The following is a 14,483-nucleotide window of genomic DNA, read 5'->3' on the forward strand; positions in this document are numbered from 1 at the left end:
TCTGCTGGTATGTAAAATCTAGGCCTGTAAAATCTGCTTAATGATATCCCCCACCCCCACGTGCACATGTACATGCACACAGATTCTGGCTACCAAGAAACGGTGAAAGCACCATCCCAAAGAAGTCTGTCCTGCATATTTAGGGGAAGAGACAGGACAGTCTGTAACACTCGGCTCTAAATGCCTGTTGTTTATGCGATAGCCTGAAAATGTTCTTAAGAATGTCATTTCTCGTCTTGTGAATGCCTTTTGAGAGCATGTGTGTTAAAGCTGTTGGGGAAGAGAGGAGCAAGGATTTTTTTTTTTCCCGAAGACCGTACTAAGAAAAAGCAAATTCCCTGCCTGAAAGCGAGTGATCCGTTGCAGTCCAAAAAGAATGTGTTTTGGGTTGCAAGTAGGTTTGTGATGGAAATGCTGAGATAACGTTGACGGACTGTGGTTTTAAGAGTGCATCTACGCGCTGATGGCCATGATGGTATCAGCGTGATGGAATATTCTTAAGCAATTTAGCCAGTCTGGCATTGCAGACTGAAACCTCGCAAAGGCTTTTCACAAGGTGATGCTGAAATGCCCATCCTCTACCCTTCTCGTCCATTTGCAGCAGTGGTAGGGTTAATAGCCATGTACCTGTGTGCTTTGGCTCTTCCTTTTTCCTAATCATATGAAACTGATCATTATGCTAGTTTATGTAGTGACAGTGCACCTGGCCTAAACCAGTCCTCCAAAAACTTCATGAACATTTACTAGCCAGTGCATACTGTCTGTTTGCCTGCACTTGCCACAGTTATTCTGTGAGATGAGACTTGCCCTCAAAATTATTTTTCGCTCTTCCCAAGCAAATGGGTGAGTAGAATTTTTGCCAGTATAATAAATCGATGTTGCTTCTTGTGGATGAGACCGAAATGAAGCTGATGTTTAATTGTGTGGAAAGTCAGGACTTGCCATAGGATGCAGCTGATTTTATATGTAACAGTTACATGCTGATTTTCAGAGGTGATCTGCAGACAGGTGCTCTTACTCTGACTCAGTTCCAGTAGGAGCGCTCAGCACCTTTGCAGATCAGGCCCTTGGTGATCAAAATGAGACTTCCATCTTACCATGTGCCTAATACCCAAGGGCACACCGCACTGTTCACTTCTGTGGCATTGAGGGTGCACATCAGCTTAAGGATTGGGCTTGTGCCGCGGAGGTGCTTTTTGTATCTGGGCATCACACGGATCATGAACATCCGGGTTGGTTGTATGGCAGGTTTTGTATTTTTCCTCTTCTGCCAGCCTACTGAGTTATACTGGTATGCAGCAAGTGCGACCTGCCTTGTATGGTACCATCTCCTAATGAAGAAGGATCGCATGCTTCTTTGGACCCTGCAAGGGATGTTTTTCATTCAGTTAAGCGAGCTCCTCTGCCTTTGTGACTAGCCGATTTGTAAAGGGGAGGAGGGAGATATGGTTTGACATCAGGTACTTATTATTGTTTCTCTTTTTCTTAAACAAGTTTTCCCTTCCATATCTTCTCCTGGTACTTGCAAGGGGCAAGGAATTAGTGTGGATACTTCTATTCAGCCAGAAATCAGAGAATAACGTGGCCTTTCCATTAACGGCTAAGGCCTAAAGTCCATAAAACATGTACTAACTGCTGTAGATCTTTGAAGGAACATATGTTATTCCTATTCAATCTACTGTCAATACCTTTCAAGCAAATCTCGAATTTACAGCTCTCAGTATCATTTGCAGAGGTCCTTTCTATTACTGTACATTTTAAAGAGGCCCAAAATCATCTTCCCTTCGCAAAGGAGAAACTGGAAGTTGTAATGTGATCGTCCCTAAGTCCCAGTTCCCTTTTTTTCTGTTATGAATCTTTCCCCTTTTTACTTGAACTTCACTTATTGTTCTAGGACTTTGGATCTTCTTGTGGTGTGATAGGCAGTCTGATTTGTCTCTGATTGATGTGGTGTTGGGGCGAGGGAGGGAGGAGAGGAGGGATGGGAAGGTACACTCACTCGGTATGTAGCAATGCATGCCAAAATGTACAGTAGTCACTAAAGAGGCAGGAGAGAGTCACACACAGTCCAAGTGAACAGGAGTGGGTAAAAAATCAAGCTGATCGCAGGATCGCTATAGGAGCTGGAATAGGAGCTGTTTGCACAGCTCTTTTCCCCTCTTTTATCCAGCGCCATTCATTTTTCCTTCAAATTCCATCCCAGAAGTAGAAGATGGTGGGGGGAAGGTGTAAGAGAAGTCTCACATACAAACGCTCCCTGAGTTGCTGCCATACTGTGTCTGAGCCGTGGAATGCCTCTTGCAAAGGAAGCATTTAACAAATTGTGCTTGTTCCAAGGATGAGGAAACTTAGTGATCTTCTGGCATTTGCTCTTCTCCAGAACTCCAAGCTGCTTTTCACTTGTGAAGTGTGGGGCTAGGCATACAAGGAAAAGGAGAGAACTGGAACACAGAGCAACTTTAATAACCTTGCAAGGCTTTTTCATGGAGCTCTTGGTGTTAAATGAGGAACTCCCCCCCCCCCCCTTCGTTTTCCTGTGTGCCTGTGAAAATATTCTGCTTTGCATTTGAAGGGGAAAACTGTATTTTCTGGGATGAAGCCAACTTATTTATTCAAGGGAAATACCATCTTCCCTACCCTTTCTTTTTCAGGGGCAGTTTGTCAGAGGATGACACAGTTGAATGTTAGATTTCTAGATGACATCGAGGTATAGTTGTGATTTGAAGAAACTAAAATCATGGTTGGCATTTTCCCTTGGAGTCCTAGATGTCTATCTCTTTCATCTCAAGAAAGGGTTAACTCTTTCCTACAAGATTTAATTCTTACAGCAGGTGGATTTTGACCTCAAAACAAAACCAAACCCACCGTGTTAGAATTCTCAGCTTCCAGTGTTTATAATTCTCCTCCTCTGGTTGGATTTTTATTGCATGACATGAACTTGACTGCATCCTGGTTGTAATGAGAGACTTGGTCTGAACAGGGGCTGTGAATTATCTGTTGCTAGTAGAAGCAAATAGTAGCTTCTATTTTACTGTAAAAAAATGGCAGGTCACTGTGTGTCTGTAAACAATGCAGTTATGAAATGGCAGTGCAAGGCCCAGCTGAGCATGCTCAGGAACAGCCTGTAGGGGGAGGTGATCAGAGAAAGATGATCTAATTCAGTGCAATTCTTGGGATTGAAGGAAAAGACCAGGCTCCATCCTAATGACAGAGCAGAAAGAATACTTCTGGGACTAAGCCTGTAGGCCATAACTGATAGAGTCCGAGGATCTCCTCCCTTTAGGACTTCGAGTACTGACCAGTGCTGTCTCGCTTTGTCGTTTTCAAGAAGAGTAAAGTCTTGGTGAGGTTTTTTCTGTAGTTATTAGAAGCATAGGCCCTAGATTCCTCTCTCCTTTTTTGTTTTTCTCTTGCCCTCTCCTCCTGTTTGTTTCTCAGCTTGCAGCAGTCAGTGTAGTGCTACCTGGTCAAGACAATTAACAGATGACACAAAGTTTTGTTTGAAGCCGCTGTGATCCTGCGCGAGGGCCTCTCCACTCCAAGAAATCAGAACTCATTTTACGTGTGTCTTTTGCTCACCTTCCGCCCCGGCCCGGCTCCTGAAGTTGGAAATGCGAAGTGAACCCTTCCTGCGACTTCCTCCTGGAGGAGGAGGAGGAGCGAACCCTTCTGCTGGAGGTGGCAGTTTGGGAGGGGGTGGGCCTTTGAGGCTTGAAGAGGTGCCTGAGTCATTTCAGAGAGAGCTGCATGCCAGTCTTTGTATGCTAAAAGATCCCTGTTTGCACCCGTTGGGTTTTTACGTTGGGCTTTGCTGCGGATAGCCGTTCAGATCACATTTAATTCGTGCTAGCCTTCTGCGGGCCTGAAGTTTCTACAGTGGATGTTCGCAGCCAGGGAGCGAGTTTAGCTTTTGCTCCAGATAATGATGGGTTGCCAGGCAAGATCTGACTCTCCATTTTTAGGATTTTTTCCAGCGGTAGGGCAAGGAAAACAGCAGCTGTGAATAATGCTTCAGTACTTCTGTCAGTCTCTGCCTGTGGAAGGAGGAGATGCGTTTGTCTGCACTGATTTTTAGGGCTTGTCTGTACACATACATTGTACAGGCGTAACTATTCTGGAGTAGAGTCAATGAGGTAAAAGTCTCCTAGTATGGATGCTGCTGTAATGGTACTTATACTGGTATAGCTTATTCCTGTACAGAAAGGGAAGTAGGTTGTGCCGTATAAGGTATCTTATGCATTGGCATACCTGCAGCCCCACTGGGGATTGTGCTCGGATAACAGTTTTGGTTATAAAACTGCTCCTGCCCTTTGACTGCCATAGTTCTATCACTACAAAAACTGCACATTGAGCAGATCTGAGTGGGAGGCCCTGCAAAAACCCAAAGACCTTTATGAAGCTGTTGTGTTGTAAAAAGCCAATTGAACATAAATCCTATTGTTTCATGCATGTGTTGAGCTGTTTCTGACTTGTGCATGCAGAAGACTTTCACCTTGTTCCAGCCCCTCCTCTCCCATCCCTGCTGTTTTGAAAGATATTTTTTATAGTGAGAATAAGAGACTTTCATTGATAGAAGAACATATTCTTCTTTAGGGAGAGAAAGGAAAATCTGTGCAATGAATCTGTCCTCTGAATTGCTTGGTGAAACAAAAGAATCATAAGGCTAATTTGACTTGAAGACCATCTTCAGAAGGAGAGCAGTGTTGGTTTTGAATATAGTTTGTTAGCCACAGTACACAGGATTGCTTCCAGCTTGTAAGGAAGTGGCCTCAACCTTAAAAAGGTCTTTGAGAATGGTGACTGCTGCGTAGGCCAGGTACAGTGTTGGGCTTTTCTTCTCCTTGCTGAATGAAGTTATTACGCTTGTTCTGCGAAGCCATGGTCAGCGTCTGGACAGCAGGTCGTGATCAGTTCAGACTCCTGAAATTTACACTCTTTATGTGCCAACCAAGAAACTCTCCCTCCCCCTTTTTCTGCCCAGCTTTTCTGAATCTTTATTTCCTAAATAATGAGCTGCTAAATGTTTATCTTCTCCTGAAGCCAAAGGATATTATTAGAAAGTTGATTTTAAGAAGAAAAGTGGGGGAGGGAGGAAAGAGAACCGTGAATGAGAATCTACTGCTGCTGGAGTTGCATCATTTATTAAGGGCTTTGCCTCTCCTTCTCTTTGCTACAGTACATATTGCATACCTCGCTGCCGCCTTGCACAGTAGGTGAAATTATGCTTTGTTGAAGTGCTTGCTGGAGGTTTGCCTAGGAGTAGAATTTGATCTGTTGGGAGACCTGGTGTAAGGCGAGGGTGGGGGGTGTTGGATTGTGCGGAGAGGAATGGTAGCAGTGCCATGGAAAGAGGGGCAATACATATCCATTGAGGCTTTGAGCCTTCTGGTTGTAGGCTTTATAGGCCATTCAAGATCATTCCTGTGCCATTCTTTCCTATTCTGCAGACAGATATGTTGACGCAGATAGTGCCCTGAATGTTAAAGAACATAATTTTCTGTGCTCTGCTAGTTTGAAAGAAGGGTGAGTCTTCCTTCAATTATTTCCCATCCCTGCTCCTCTTCTTCACATTGGCCTGTTCTAGCTAAATTAGGATAATATTTCTTCTAAGCCTCAGTTTACTGGACAGTTAATTTTAAGACAAAAAGAGAAACCTGCTGAAGATTTACACCTTAGCATATCAAACTGGTTCCTTTTCTTATCTGCCTTTAGAAAACTCTGGTTCATGATGTAACTCACGGGTCCCTTGGGGGCCATGGGGGAAGGGGGAGGAAAGCTACAAGTTTTGATTGCATGTGTTGTCTTTTATATGTAAACCTTGTTGGAACCAACTTGCTGTAGATGGCTAATGAAATTTCCAAAGAGAAAGCTGAGAAGGTTTGTTTCTGTTTTTCAGCTTTTTTTTAAAGGCACTAGTTTAGTTTCTAGCTCTGTGTATGAAAATGCTGCAAACCCTTTGCTTGAATTCTCTAAGCCATCTTCCATTGCCTTCTTAGTTCTAAAGCAACAACAACAACAAAAGCCTGATTTCTTGTACTCAGAAGTGGAAGGAGAAAAAATAAGCAATTCTACCATGACTCCTTGGATTCTCATGGCTTTTAAAGACCTGATCAGTCTGTCTTTTAAGATGCAATAATTTTTATTTCCCTTGAAAGCAAAAAGGAAAAAAAGGCTTCCTTGGTTGTGGTGCACAGTCTTTGTGGAGGCTCTCCTGTGATTGAAGATTAATAATCACTCTGTTGTAGGCAGTGGAATGGAGACAGACGGCTGCAGGAAAGGAGGGGTGGGGAAAAAGAGAGTGAGAGACTTTTATTCTGAAGCAGACTGTGCTTGGCAGTTGGCTTTTGTTGGGACTGCTGTTAAAGCAGACATTTCTCTGCTAGGAGGGTGGGTATAAGATTTCTCTGCCAATCAGGAGCCGACAGATTGAGGCATGGTGGAGTGTGAGCAAAAAGGGAAGTTTGCTTTGAATTTAAGGGGAAAAAAATGGAGGTATTGACACTTACAACAAAGTTGCTGCTAACAAGTTTGGACAGAATTGTGTGCTGGATGGAAATGGATGGGTAGCTTAGAATCCTGGTGATTTTGGAGTAGTGGTGTGGGTGTGGGTGTGTTGGTTGTGTGGATTCTGCAAGGCTGTTTGTGGGAATACTGTCTTCAGGCTGAAAATGTTTGCCAGTTGCCATAAAGTTGATGCATCTACTTTTGATAGACCAAGAAGGGGGAAAGCTGCGTCCTCCATAGGCTTTATGAGAGGCAGGCTTCAAATGCTTTGCAACAATTGTCTGCTGTAGCCTCCTTTTGATAAGTATGCTTCACAACTTGCAATGGTCTTGCCCTCCCAGGGGGCAAAGATGCTTTAGACATTGATGTTGGAGTTTTGTTTTGGTTTTTAATGAAAAAAGTGGAAGTGGCGGAACGGATGTTATTAATAAGGACTCCTTTGGATGTGGCTTTGGGATATGAGCTATGTGAGCCTGTCAAAAGCAACCTAAAGTAACTCTGTTTGGTGTGTCACAGGTGTACTGGCTGTGAGCTGGGAAAGCGACGTGCTGCTGAGTCTTTTATAGAGCTGGGAATTCATCAGAAAGCTGGTCTTGTTTGCAAGAGTTCTAGGCAGCCAGATGCCCTTGTTGATGACAGTAGCTGAGACATGTTGCTGTGGTCAGTTCTTTCTTGGGTTGTAGCAGTGGCTTTCCTTTAGGCCTCCTCTACTGAGTGGCAATAGCGTATCCCTTGGAAGGGAGGGGGGAGGTATGTGTTATGTTTGGGGAATGGGAGGGGGCGAGTAGAGATGTCAGATTTTGAAGGAAAGAGATTGTAAATCAGTTGAACAAAAATGACTTATCTGAAATCCTGAAGCTTTCAATTGGGACCACTTTAAAGGTGGGAATATAAAAGGGCTTTTATTTGTATAATATAACCCCCTGAAAACAGACTGGTCCCCTTTAGAGATAGTGAGGCTTTTTCATTTTATTCCAGTTGGTGTAGAAAGGGCAAGAGCATCCACTCTTCATGTGCAAGAGCCCCTGGGTGTGTGTCATTGTGGAGATACGGTGGGACTGATTCTGCTCATACCTGTGTTAATCTTAGACCTATGTAATACCATTGGCTTATTCTGATTTATGCCAGAGCAGGGGAAATGAAAAATGGAAACTAAATAGACGTGTGTGCACCAAGAATAATGTTTTAACTCTTGGCTTAACAAAGCTGAAGTTGGCCTACAGTCACAGGCATATGTTTCTTATGGCCAAAGCTTGTCTTGTTCAGGAAGTTTGATCATATGGCGAGTTTACAATACTTTTTTAAAAACCCTCCTGTATTTTTTCTTTTTAGTCTGGAAGCAGTGTGTTCAATACCTGCATATCCTCTCAGATGAGATCTCCTGGATATGTGCCTCTTTGGAGTGCCTTTTCATTTTCAGAGGGGGTGTATGCATGGAGAGATAGGGCTGCACAGGACAAATGTTACTTGTTTGGGGACCAGTCCTGCAAGATGCAGAGTGTCCTCAACTCCCTATGTGGGATGAGGGCCTCTTTTGATTCATTTTTCAAGATAAAAAGAGCGCTCTTCCTGGAAACTTGAATGAGTAGAGATTTCCTTGGCATTCAAATTTTCTCCTCTGATTAGTGTGGATCTCCATTGGTTTTCAGATGATGCCAGCTCTGAGTTGTCAGATGATGCCACAACCCTCTGAGATGTGCTCTTAGTATTTCCTTGCTCTTTCCTGACCAGCCTGTAGCCAGGTGACGTTAGCATGGGCCTTACAGGAAAGTTGCTAAATGGTCCAGGTGAGCTTTTGCAGTACACAATGGGAGAGTCCGTCTGCTGTAACACCTAGAGGAACTTGGCAGGGTAGCTAAGCTCAGATGGAAACAAAAGTTGCGCTGTGGCTGATAATAGTAACGCTCAGATCAGCTGTGTTGCGAGCTTCCGAAGGTTCAGACTTAAATGACAATGAATAGGGCAATGCCACCCGTGTTTATAACTTATCTCCATTATTTGTTTTGTGGAAGATGGGTAGATTTTTTTTCCCTTATTGCCCAATGTGCTTTTGATTTGCATGGCTGCCGGCACCATCTGCGCTCTATGTAGGTCTACAACAGTTGGCTTGACCTAGGCTTATTCTTCTTCTGCGATGCACACAGCGTGAAATGAACCCTTCACCCTAACCATTCCCCAGCCCTCATGACAGACAGTTTCTGTTTGCGTTCACCAGATGCAGCTTTGCCTGGCAGTTGCCATGTTTACTCTTTAAACTAGCTTGTCACTTCAGCCAGAGAACTGTGTCAAAAGGCTCCTCCTCTTATGTGTATTTTTTAAAAATACCTTTTCTGTTGCTGCTGTGCTTTTCTTTATGGCCAGGCTTTGTATAAGATAAGCAGCATAGCTACCAAGTCCACATTGCAGGGAGGTGCCGAGTGCCTGCCTGGCTGAATAATCTAGCAGGTGTTCACTTAAAAAAAAAAAAGGTGTAGAAGTTAGCTTAGGGTGAAAAATGGGTACCATTAAACTTACACTTAAATTACATGCTAACTTGCTTTCCAAGATTGACGGTTTAACTCTTGCAAATTATGTCTGTTCAACCTGGAAAAGCATCTATGTTTATCATGTTTGCTTGGCTAAGCTTTTGTCACTGTGGCCAATATTTTCAAGTGACAAGTGAGTCGTCATCTCATTTTTGCCGGATGCCCATCTTGACACGGTAAATCAGGTTCCCTTAGGGTGTGTCAAGTTGGACACCAAAAATCACGAGTGAAAAATCTTGGTCCACATCTTTTCTTCATGTCAGCGGATCTGAAATCTGAACTGTACAAGAAAATCCATGCTTACATCCTTCTTGGATGAGTTGTGCAGCCAGCTCTGGCATGACTTTGACTTTTTGATCTTTGACCTGAACCTTGCTGGCAGTTTCCTGAAGTTGTTAGTTTTCACTCTGCAGTTTGCCCATGAATTTTCTGCCCTGGCATGGGGACGTAAACAGGATATTTTCACCATTGTTTCTTGCTAAAATGCATAGTACATTGATGTTGGGCTAAACAGTAATTGTTTCTGTCCTTCCTCCCACACCCCAGCGAGCAGTGAAGAGTAAGGCTGAAACTAGGAAAGACGCCTGCATGAAGACTGAGCTGCTGAAAGATATCACCAACAGTAAAGAGGAAGGTAAGTCCATGCTTTGATCTAAGACCAAACTTCATAGAATCCTAGGACTGGAAGAGATCTCAGGAGTCATCGAGTCCAGCCCCCTGCTCAAAGCAGAACCAACCCAACTCAATCATCCCAGCCAGGGCTTTGTCAAGCTGGGACTTAAAAACCTCTAGGGATGGAGATTCCACCCCTCCCTAGGGAACCCAGCCCAGTGCTTCCCTACCCTCCTAGGGAAATCGTTTTTCCTAATATCCAACCTAGACATCCCCCACTGCCACTTGGGCCCATTGTTCCTGTTCTGCCATCTGCCGCCACTGAGAACAGCCTCTCTCCATCCTCTTTGGAACTTCCCTTCAGGGAGTTGAAGGCTGCTGTCAAATCCCCCCTCACTCTTTTCTTCTGCAGACTAAATAAGCTCAAATCCCTCAGTCTCTCCTTATAGGTCATGTGCTCCATCCCCCTCATCATTTTGGTTGCCCTCCGCTGGACCCTCTCCAATGTGTCCACATCCAGTGTTCAGCTGCACTGAAGTGCCCTAGTTCCACTCCCTGTAAAGGCCAGGCCAAGACTTGGCTTGGGCTTCTAGAGCAGCAGGATTGTACCCCAAAGAATGCAGATGTGGATCACAGTCACTTTGTTCCCACCAGGGATGTAAAATCCTGTTTCATCAGTTAACGGGTTAAACGTTATTTGTAACAGGTTAACCACTTAAACGGGAGCAGGTGGGGGCTGCTCCAGCTTGACCGGGCTGTGACGGCCCCCACCTGTGATGTGGTGCAGCAGGCGTGCCCCTCCTGCTGTGGGCGGAGGCTGCTCCAACCAGGCTGTGAGCGAGGAACTCCTTGCCAGAGGATGTTGTGAAGACCAGGATTTTTAATAGGACTCAAAAATGAACTAGCTAAATTCATGGGGGCTAGTTCCATCAGTGGCTATTAGCCAGGATGGGCGGGGAGGATGTCCCTAGCCTCTGTTTGCCAGAGGCTGGAAATGGATGACAGGAGATGGCTCACGTGATGATCCCTGTTCTGTTCGCTCCCTTTGGGGCATCTGGCATTGGCCACTGTCGGCAGACAGGACACTGGGCTACATGGACCGTTGGTCTGACCCAGTGTGATAGTTCTTATGTGGGCTGTTCCAGCTAGGCTGAAGCTCCCCTGGCCTGCAGTGTGGTGTGGCACGCCCTGTCCCCCCGCTGCAGGTGGGGTCTGGTTAGGCCCACTGCGGACAGGGGCTGTTCAAGCCAGGCCAGGTCACCAGCTAACTGTAACTGGTAAGCGTCACCCAGTAAGAGTGATGCTAACCAGTTAACTGGTTAACCCTTCACATGCCTAGTTCCCACCCATCATGAGAATTATGTTTCTCACATCTGCTTCTGAAACTGAAAGGAGACTAGATCACTTTGATCTCCTGATCCATCACTAGTTGGAACTGAAGTCTGGCTTTTACTTCTCTAGTGTTAATATTAGTAGCAGACAGTTCCTTAGGTACTAGAGAATCCAGTAAGGAGATTTATGGAATTATTTGCACTAGGAACAATAAGTGGCTCTTGCCCTATGGAGTTGGTTGCTAGTTGCTTCATGATCAATTTTGATTTTTTTGTAATGTCTTGATGCTTATTTTGTGCATTGCTGTGAGCTTGCTGTTTGCCTTAGGAAGTTGTGGTGGCACTGGGGAGGGAGGGAGACATGGCCTGCCATTATGGGTATCTCCTTGCTTGTGCATTGTTACCCTTCTGCGTTTACTTTGTCAGAGGCTGTGCACATCCTGCTTTTCATCACACCAGGTATTTCCAAATCTTCGTCTGTAGGTGTGTTATGTATGTGCATGTCAATCTGAGGATTTAATAGCACTCTCCATTTAAAAGCCTCTATCTCTTGATTGTTTGGGTTTGCCTTTCATGGGATTGTTAGTCATAGAACCATAGTCAACTTACTGCTTCTGCTTCATGAACAGGGCTCGACAAATAATACAATCTACTCGCCTGTGGCAAGTAGATTGTAACCCGGAAGAGCCGGGTTTGGGCGATCTGCGCATGTGCAGATCATTGGACAGCGCGGCTGGCGAGTGGGGCTCGCTGCGGTTTGGCGAGCCCTGGTCATGAGCATAATGTTGTTCCCCTAGCCCAGGACAGGGGATTGAAAAAAAGAAATGAACTGGCCCTTCCTAAACATATAGGTTATGTCTACACAGCACCGTTATTCTGAAGTAACACAGTCCAGGTCTACACACAGCAGTTATTTCGACATAATGTCGAAATCCTGTCGAGCTGGAGTTCTGCTTACTCCCAACTCCTGTAACCCTCATTGTACGAGAACAAGGGAAGTCAGGGGAAGAGTGCTCTATATTGAAATAACTGCTGGGTAGACAGCGCCAAAAGTCAAAATAAGCTATTAGCAGTTAGCATAGCTCAAGTTGCGTAGCTTATTCCGAGTTTAGCCCTTCTGTTTAGCTGTGGCCTTATAGTTCTGGCTGGACAGGAGATATCAGGCTTTAAAACGTATCCCCTTCTGATTACCATCTTGCTGTCGCTGTCTCTTCAATCCGACATTGAATTACTGAATCTTAAAAATGTAGAGCTAGAAGGGTCCTCTAGAGGTCATCAAATCCAGCCCCTGGCACTGACGCAGAATCAAGTGCACCTACACCAACCCTGACAGATGTTTGTCCAACCTGTTCTTAAAAACTTCTAATGATGGGGATTCCACAGTCTGCCTTAGAAGTCTATTACAGAATTTTCCCTATGGGCTCGTCTACACTGGCCCCTTTTCCGGAAGGGGCATGTTAATTTCAGAGGTCGTAATAGGGAAATCCGCGGGGGATTTAAATATCCCCCGCGGCATTTAAATAAAAATGTCCGCCGCTTTTTTCCGGCTTTTAGAAAAGCCGGAAAAGAGCGTCTACACTGGCCCCGATCCTCCGGAAAAAGCACCCTTTTCCGGAGGATCTTATTCCTACTTTGAAGTCAGGAATAAGATCCTCCGGAAAAGGGTGCTTTTTCCGGAGGATCGGGGCCAGTGTAGACGCTCTTTTCCGGCTTTTCTAAAAGCCGGAAAAAAGCGGCGGACATTTTTATTTAAATGCCGCGGGGGATATTTAAATCCCCCGCGGATTTCCCTACTACGACCTCTGAAATTAACATGCCCCTTCCGGAAAAGGGGCCAGTGTAGACGTAGCCTACATGTATAGTCAAAAAAAGATTGTCCTAATATCTAAATTGACCTTGCTGCCATGTAAACCCATTCCTACTGGTCCTGCTTTCAGTGGCCAAGGGGAACAATTGATAATGATCCTCATTATAATAGCCCTTAACATATTAGAAGGGAATCTTTATCTGGCCCTCTTTAGTTTTCTCTTCATTTTTGAAGACTGAATGTGCCCAGTGTCTTTAAAGCTTCCTCATGGGTCAGCTTTTCTAAACCTTTTATCATTTTCATTGTGCCTTTCTGGACTCTTTCCAGTTGGCCCATATCTTTCTTAAAGTGTGGCGTGCGGAATTGGCCGTAGGACTCCAGCTGACATCTCACCAGCACTGAGCAGGGCAGGGCAGGGCAGTTACCTCCCATGACTTACATAAGACACCCCTCTTAATGCACCCCACGATGCCATTAGCCTATTTTTGCAACTGCATCATGTTGTTGACTCGTATCCAATTGGTGATCCACTGTAATTCCCAGATCCTTTCTAGTGGTATGACCACTTAGCCACTAATTCCCCATTTCATAACTATGCTTTGATTTTTTCCTTCTCAACTGTACATGTTGAATTTCATCTTGTTGATTTCAGTCCAGTTCTCTAATTTTTCAATGTTCTCTTGAATTTTAATCCTATCCTCCAATGTGCTTGCAGGCCAGCCATCCTGGTGTTATCCACACATTTTATAGGCATACTTTTCACTTCATTATTCAAGACTTTTATGAAAATATTGTCCTGGACCCAGGATTGATGCCTGCGGGACCTTCCCAATTTGACAGTGAACCATTGATAACTACTCTTTGAGTTCTGTCTTTCAGCTAGCTGTGCACCAGCAGTACAGTAATTTCACCAGACCACATTTCCCTAGTTTGCTCATAAGTGTGTTATGTGGGACTGCGTCTAAAATTGTACTAAAATCAAGATATAGCACATCTGCTGTTTCCCCTCTTATCCACTGGCCAGGTACCCTGTCAAAGAAGGAAATTTAGTTTGGTATGATTTGCTCTTGACAGAGGAATACTGGCTATTCCTTGTAATGCTTTTATCCTCTTTAAGTGCTTGCAAATTGATGGTTTAATTATTTGTTCCAGTATCTCCGCAGGGATCAAAGTTAGGGTGACTGTTTATAATTACTCAGGCCCTTTTTGTTTCCTTTTTAAAAAATAGGTACTATTTTTGCCTGTCTCCATTCCTCGAGGTACTCACCCTTCCTTCATGAGGGCTTGAGGATAGTTGCTAACAATTCTGAGATTGCTTTGTCTAGTTCTTTAAGTCCCCTGGTCTAGAGTGACTTTTGGTAGGGCCTGCTGACTTGAATGCATCTAACTTACCTAAATATTCTTTAATCTGCTTTTCCCCTGTTTTGACTTGCATTCCTTCCCCTTTGCTAATATTAATTGTATTGAGTATCTAGTCACTCCCAATCTGTTTAGTAAAGACCGAAGCAAAATAACCATTAAACACCTCCGCCTTCTTGATGCCATCAGCTCTCTTTCCCCACTATGTAAAGGACTTACACTTTCCTGCATCTTTTTTCTTTCTTTTCATGTATTTAAAGAACCTCTTCTTACTTTGTTTTATGGCCCATGCTTGATGTAACTCATTTTGTGCCTTCACTTTTCTCATTTTGTTCCCGCATGCTT

General features: G+C 44.3%; 1 protein-coding gene across 12 annotated transcripts in view; it reads left to right on the top strand.

The window, feature by feature from the left end:
- The window catches only part of EHMT1 (euchromatic histone lysine methyltransferase 1), a 179,104-nt gene that overhangs the window by 70,008 nt on the left and 94,613 nt on the right, over positions 1–14,483 (top strand). For 7 of the 12 annotated variants that reach the window (XM_075905437.1, XM_075905436.1, XM_075905435.1 and 4 more), the window contains one exon: positions 9,576–9,663. The exons of 2 other annotated variants lie outside the window; for them this stretch is intronic. In XM_075905437.1, the coding sequence (XP_075761552.1) occupies positions 9,618–9,663 (46 nt within the window). In that variant the 5' untranslated portion in view covers positions 9,576–9,617. Of the gene's footprint in view, positions 1–3,019; positions 3,344–6,411; positions 6,493–7,306; positions 8,292–9,575; positions 9,664–14,483 lie in introns of those variants that run through there. 3 more of the 12 variants (XM_006137166.4, XM_006137163.4, XM_006137162.3) reach the window with 3 other exon arrangements.

The sequence above is a fragment of the Pelodiscus sinensis genome, chromosome 22 (assembly GCF_049634645.1).
Source record: "Pelodiscus sinensis isolate JC-2024 chromosome 22, ASM4963464v1, whole genome shotgun sequence".
NCBI classification, from domain to species: Eukaryota; Metazoa; Chordata; order Testudines; family Trionychidae; genus Pelodiscus; species Pelodiscus sinensis.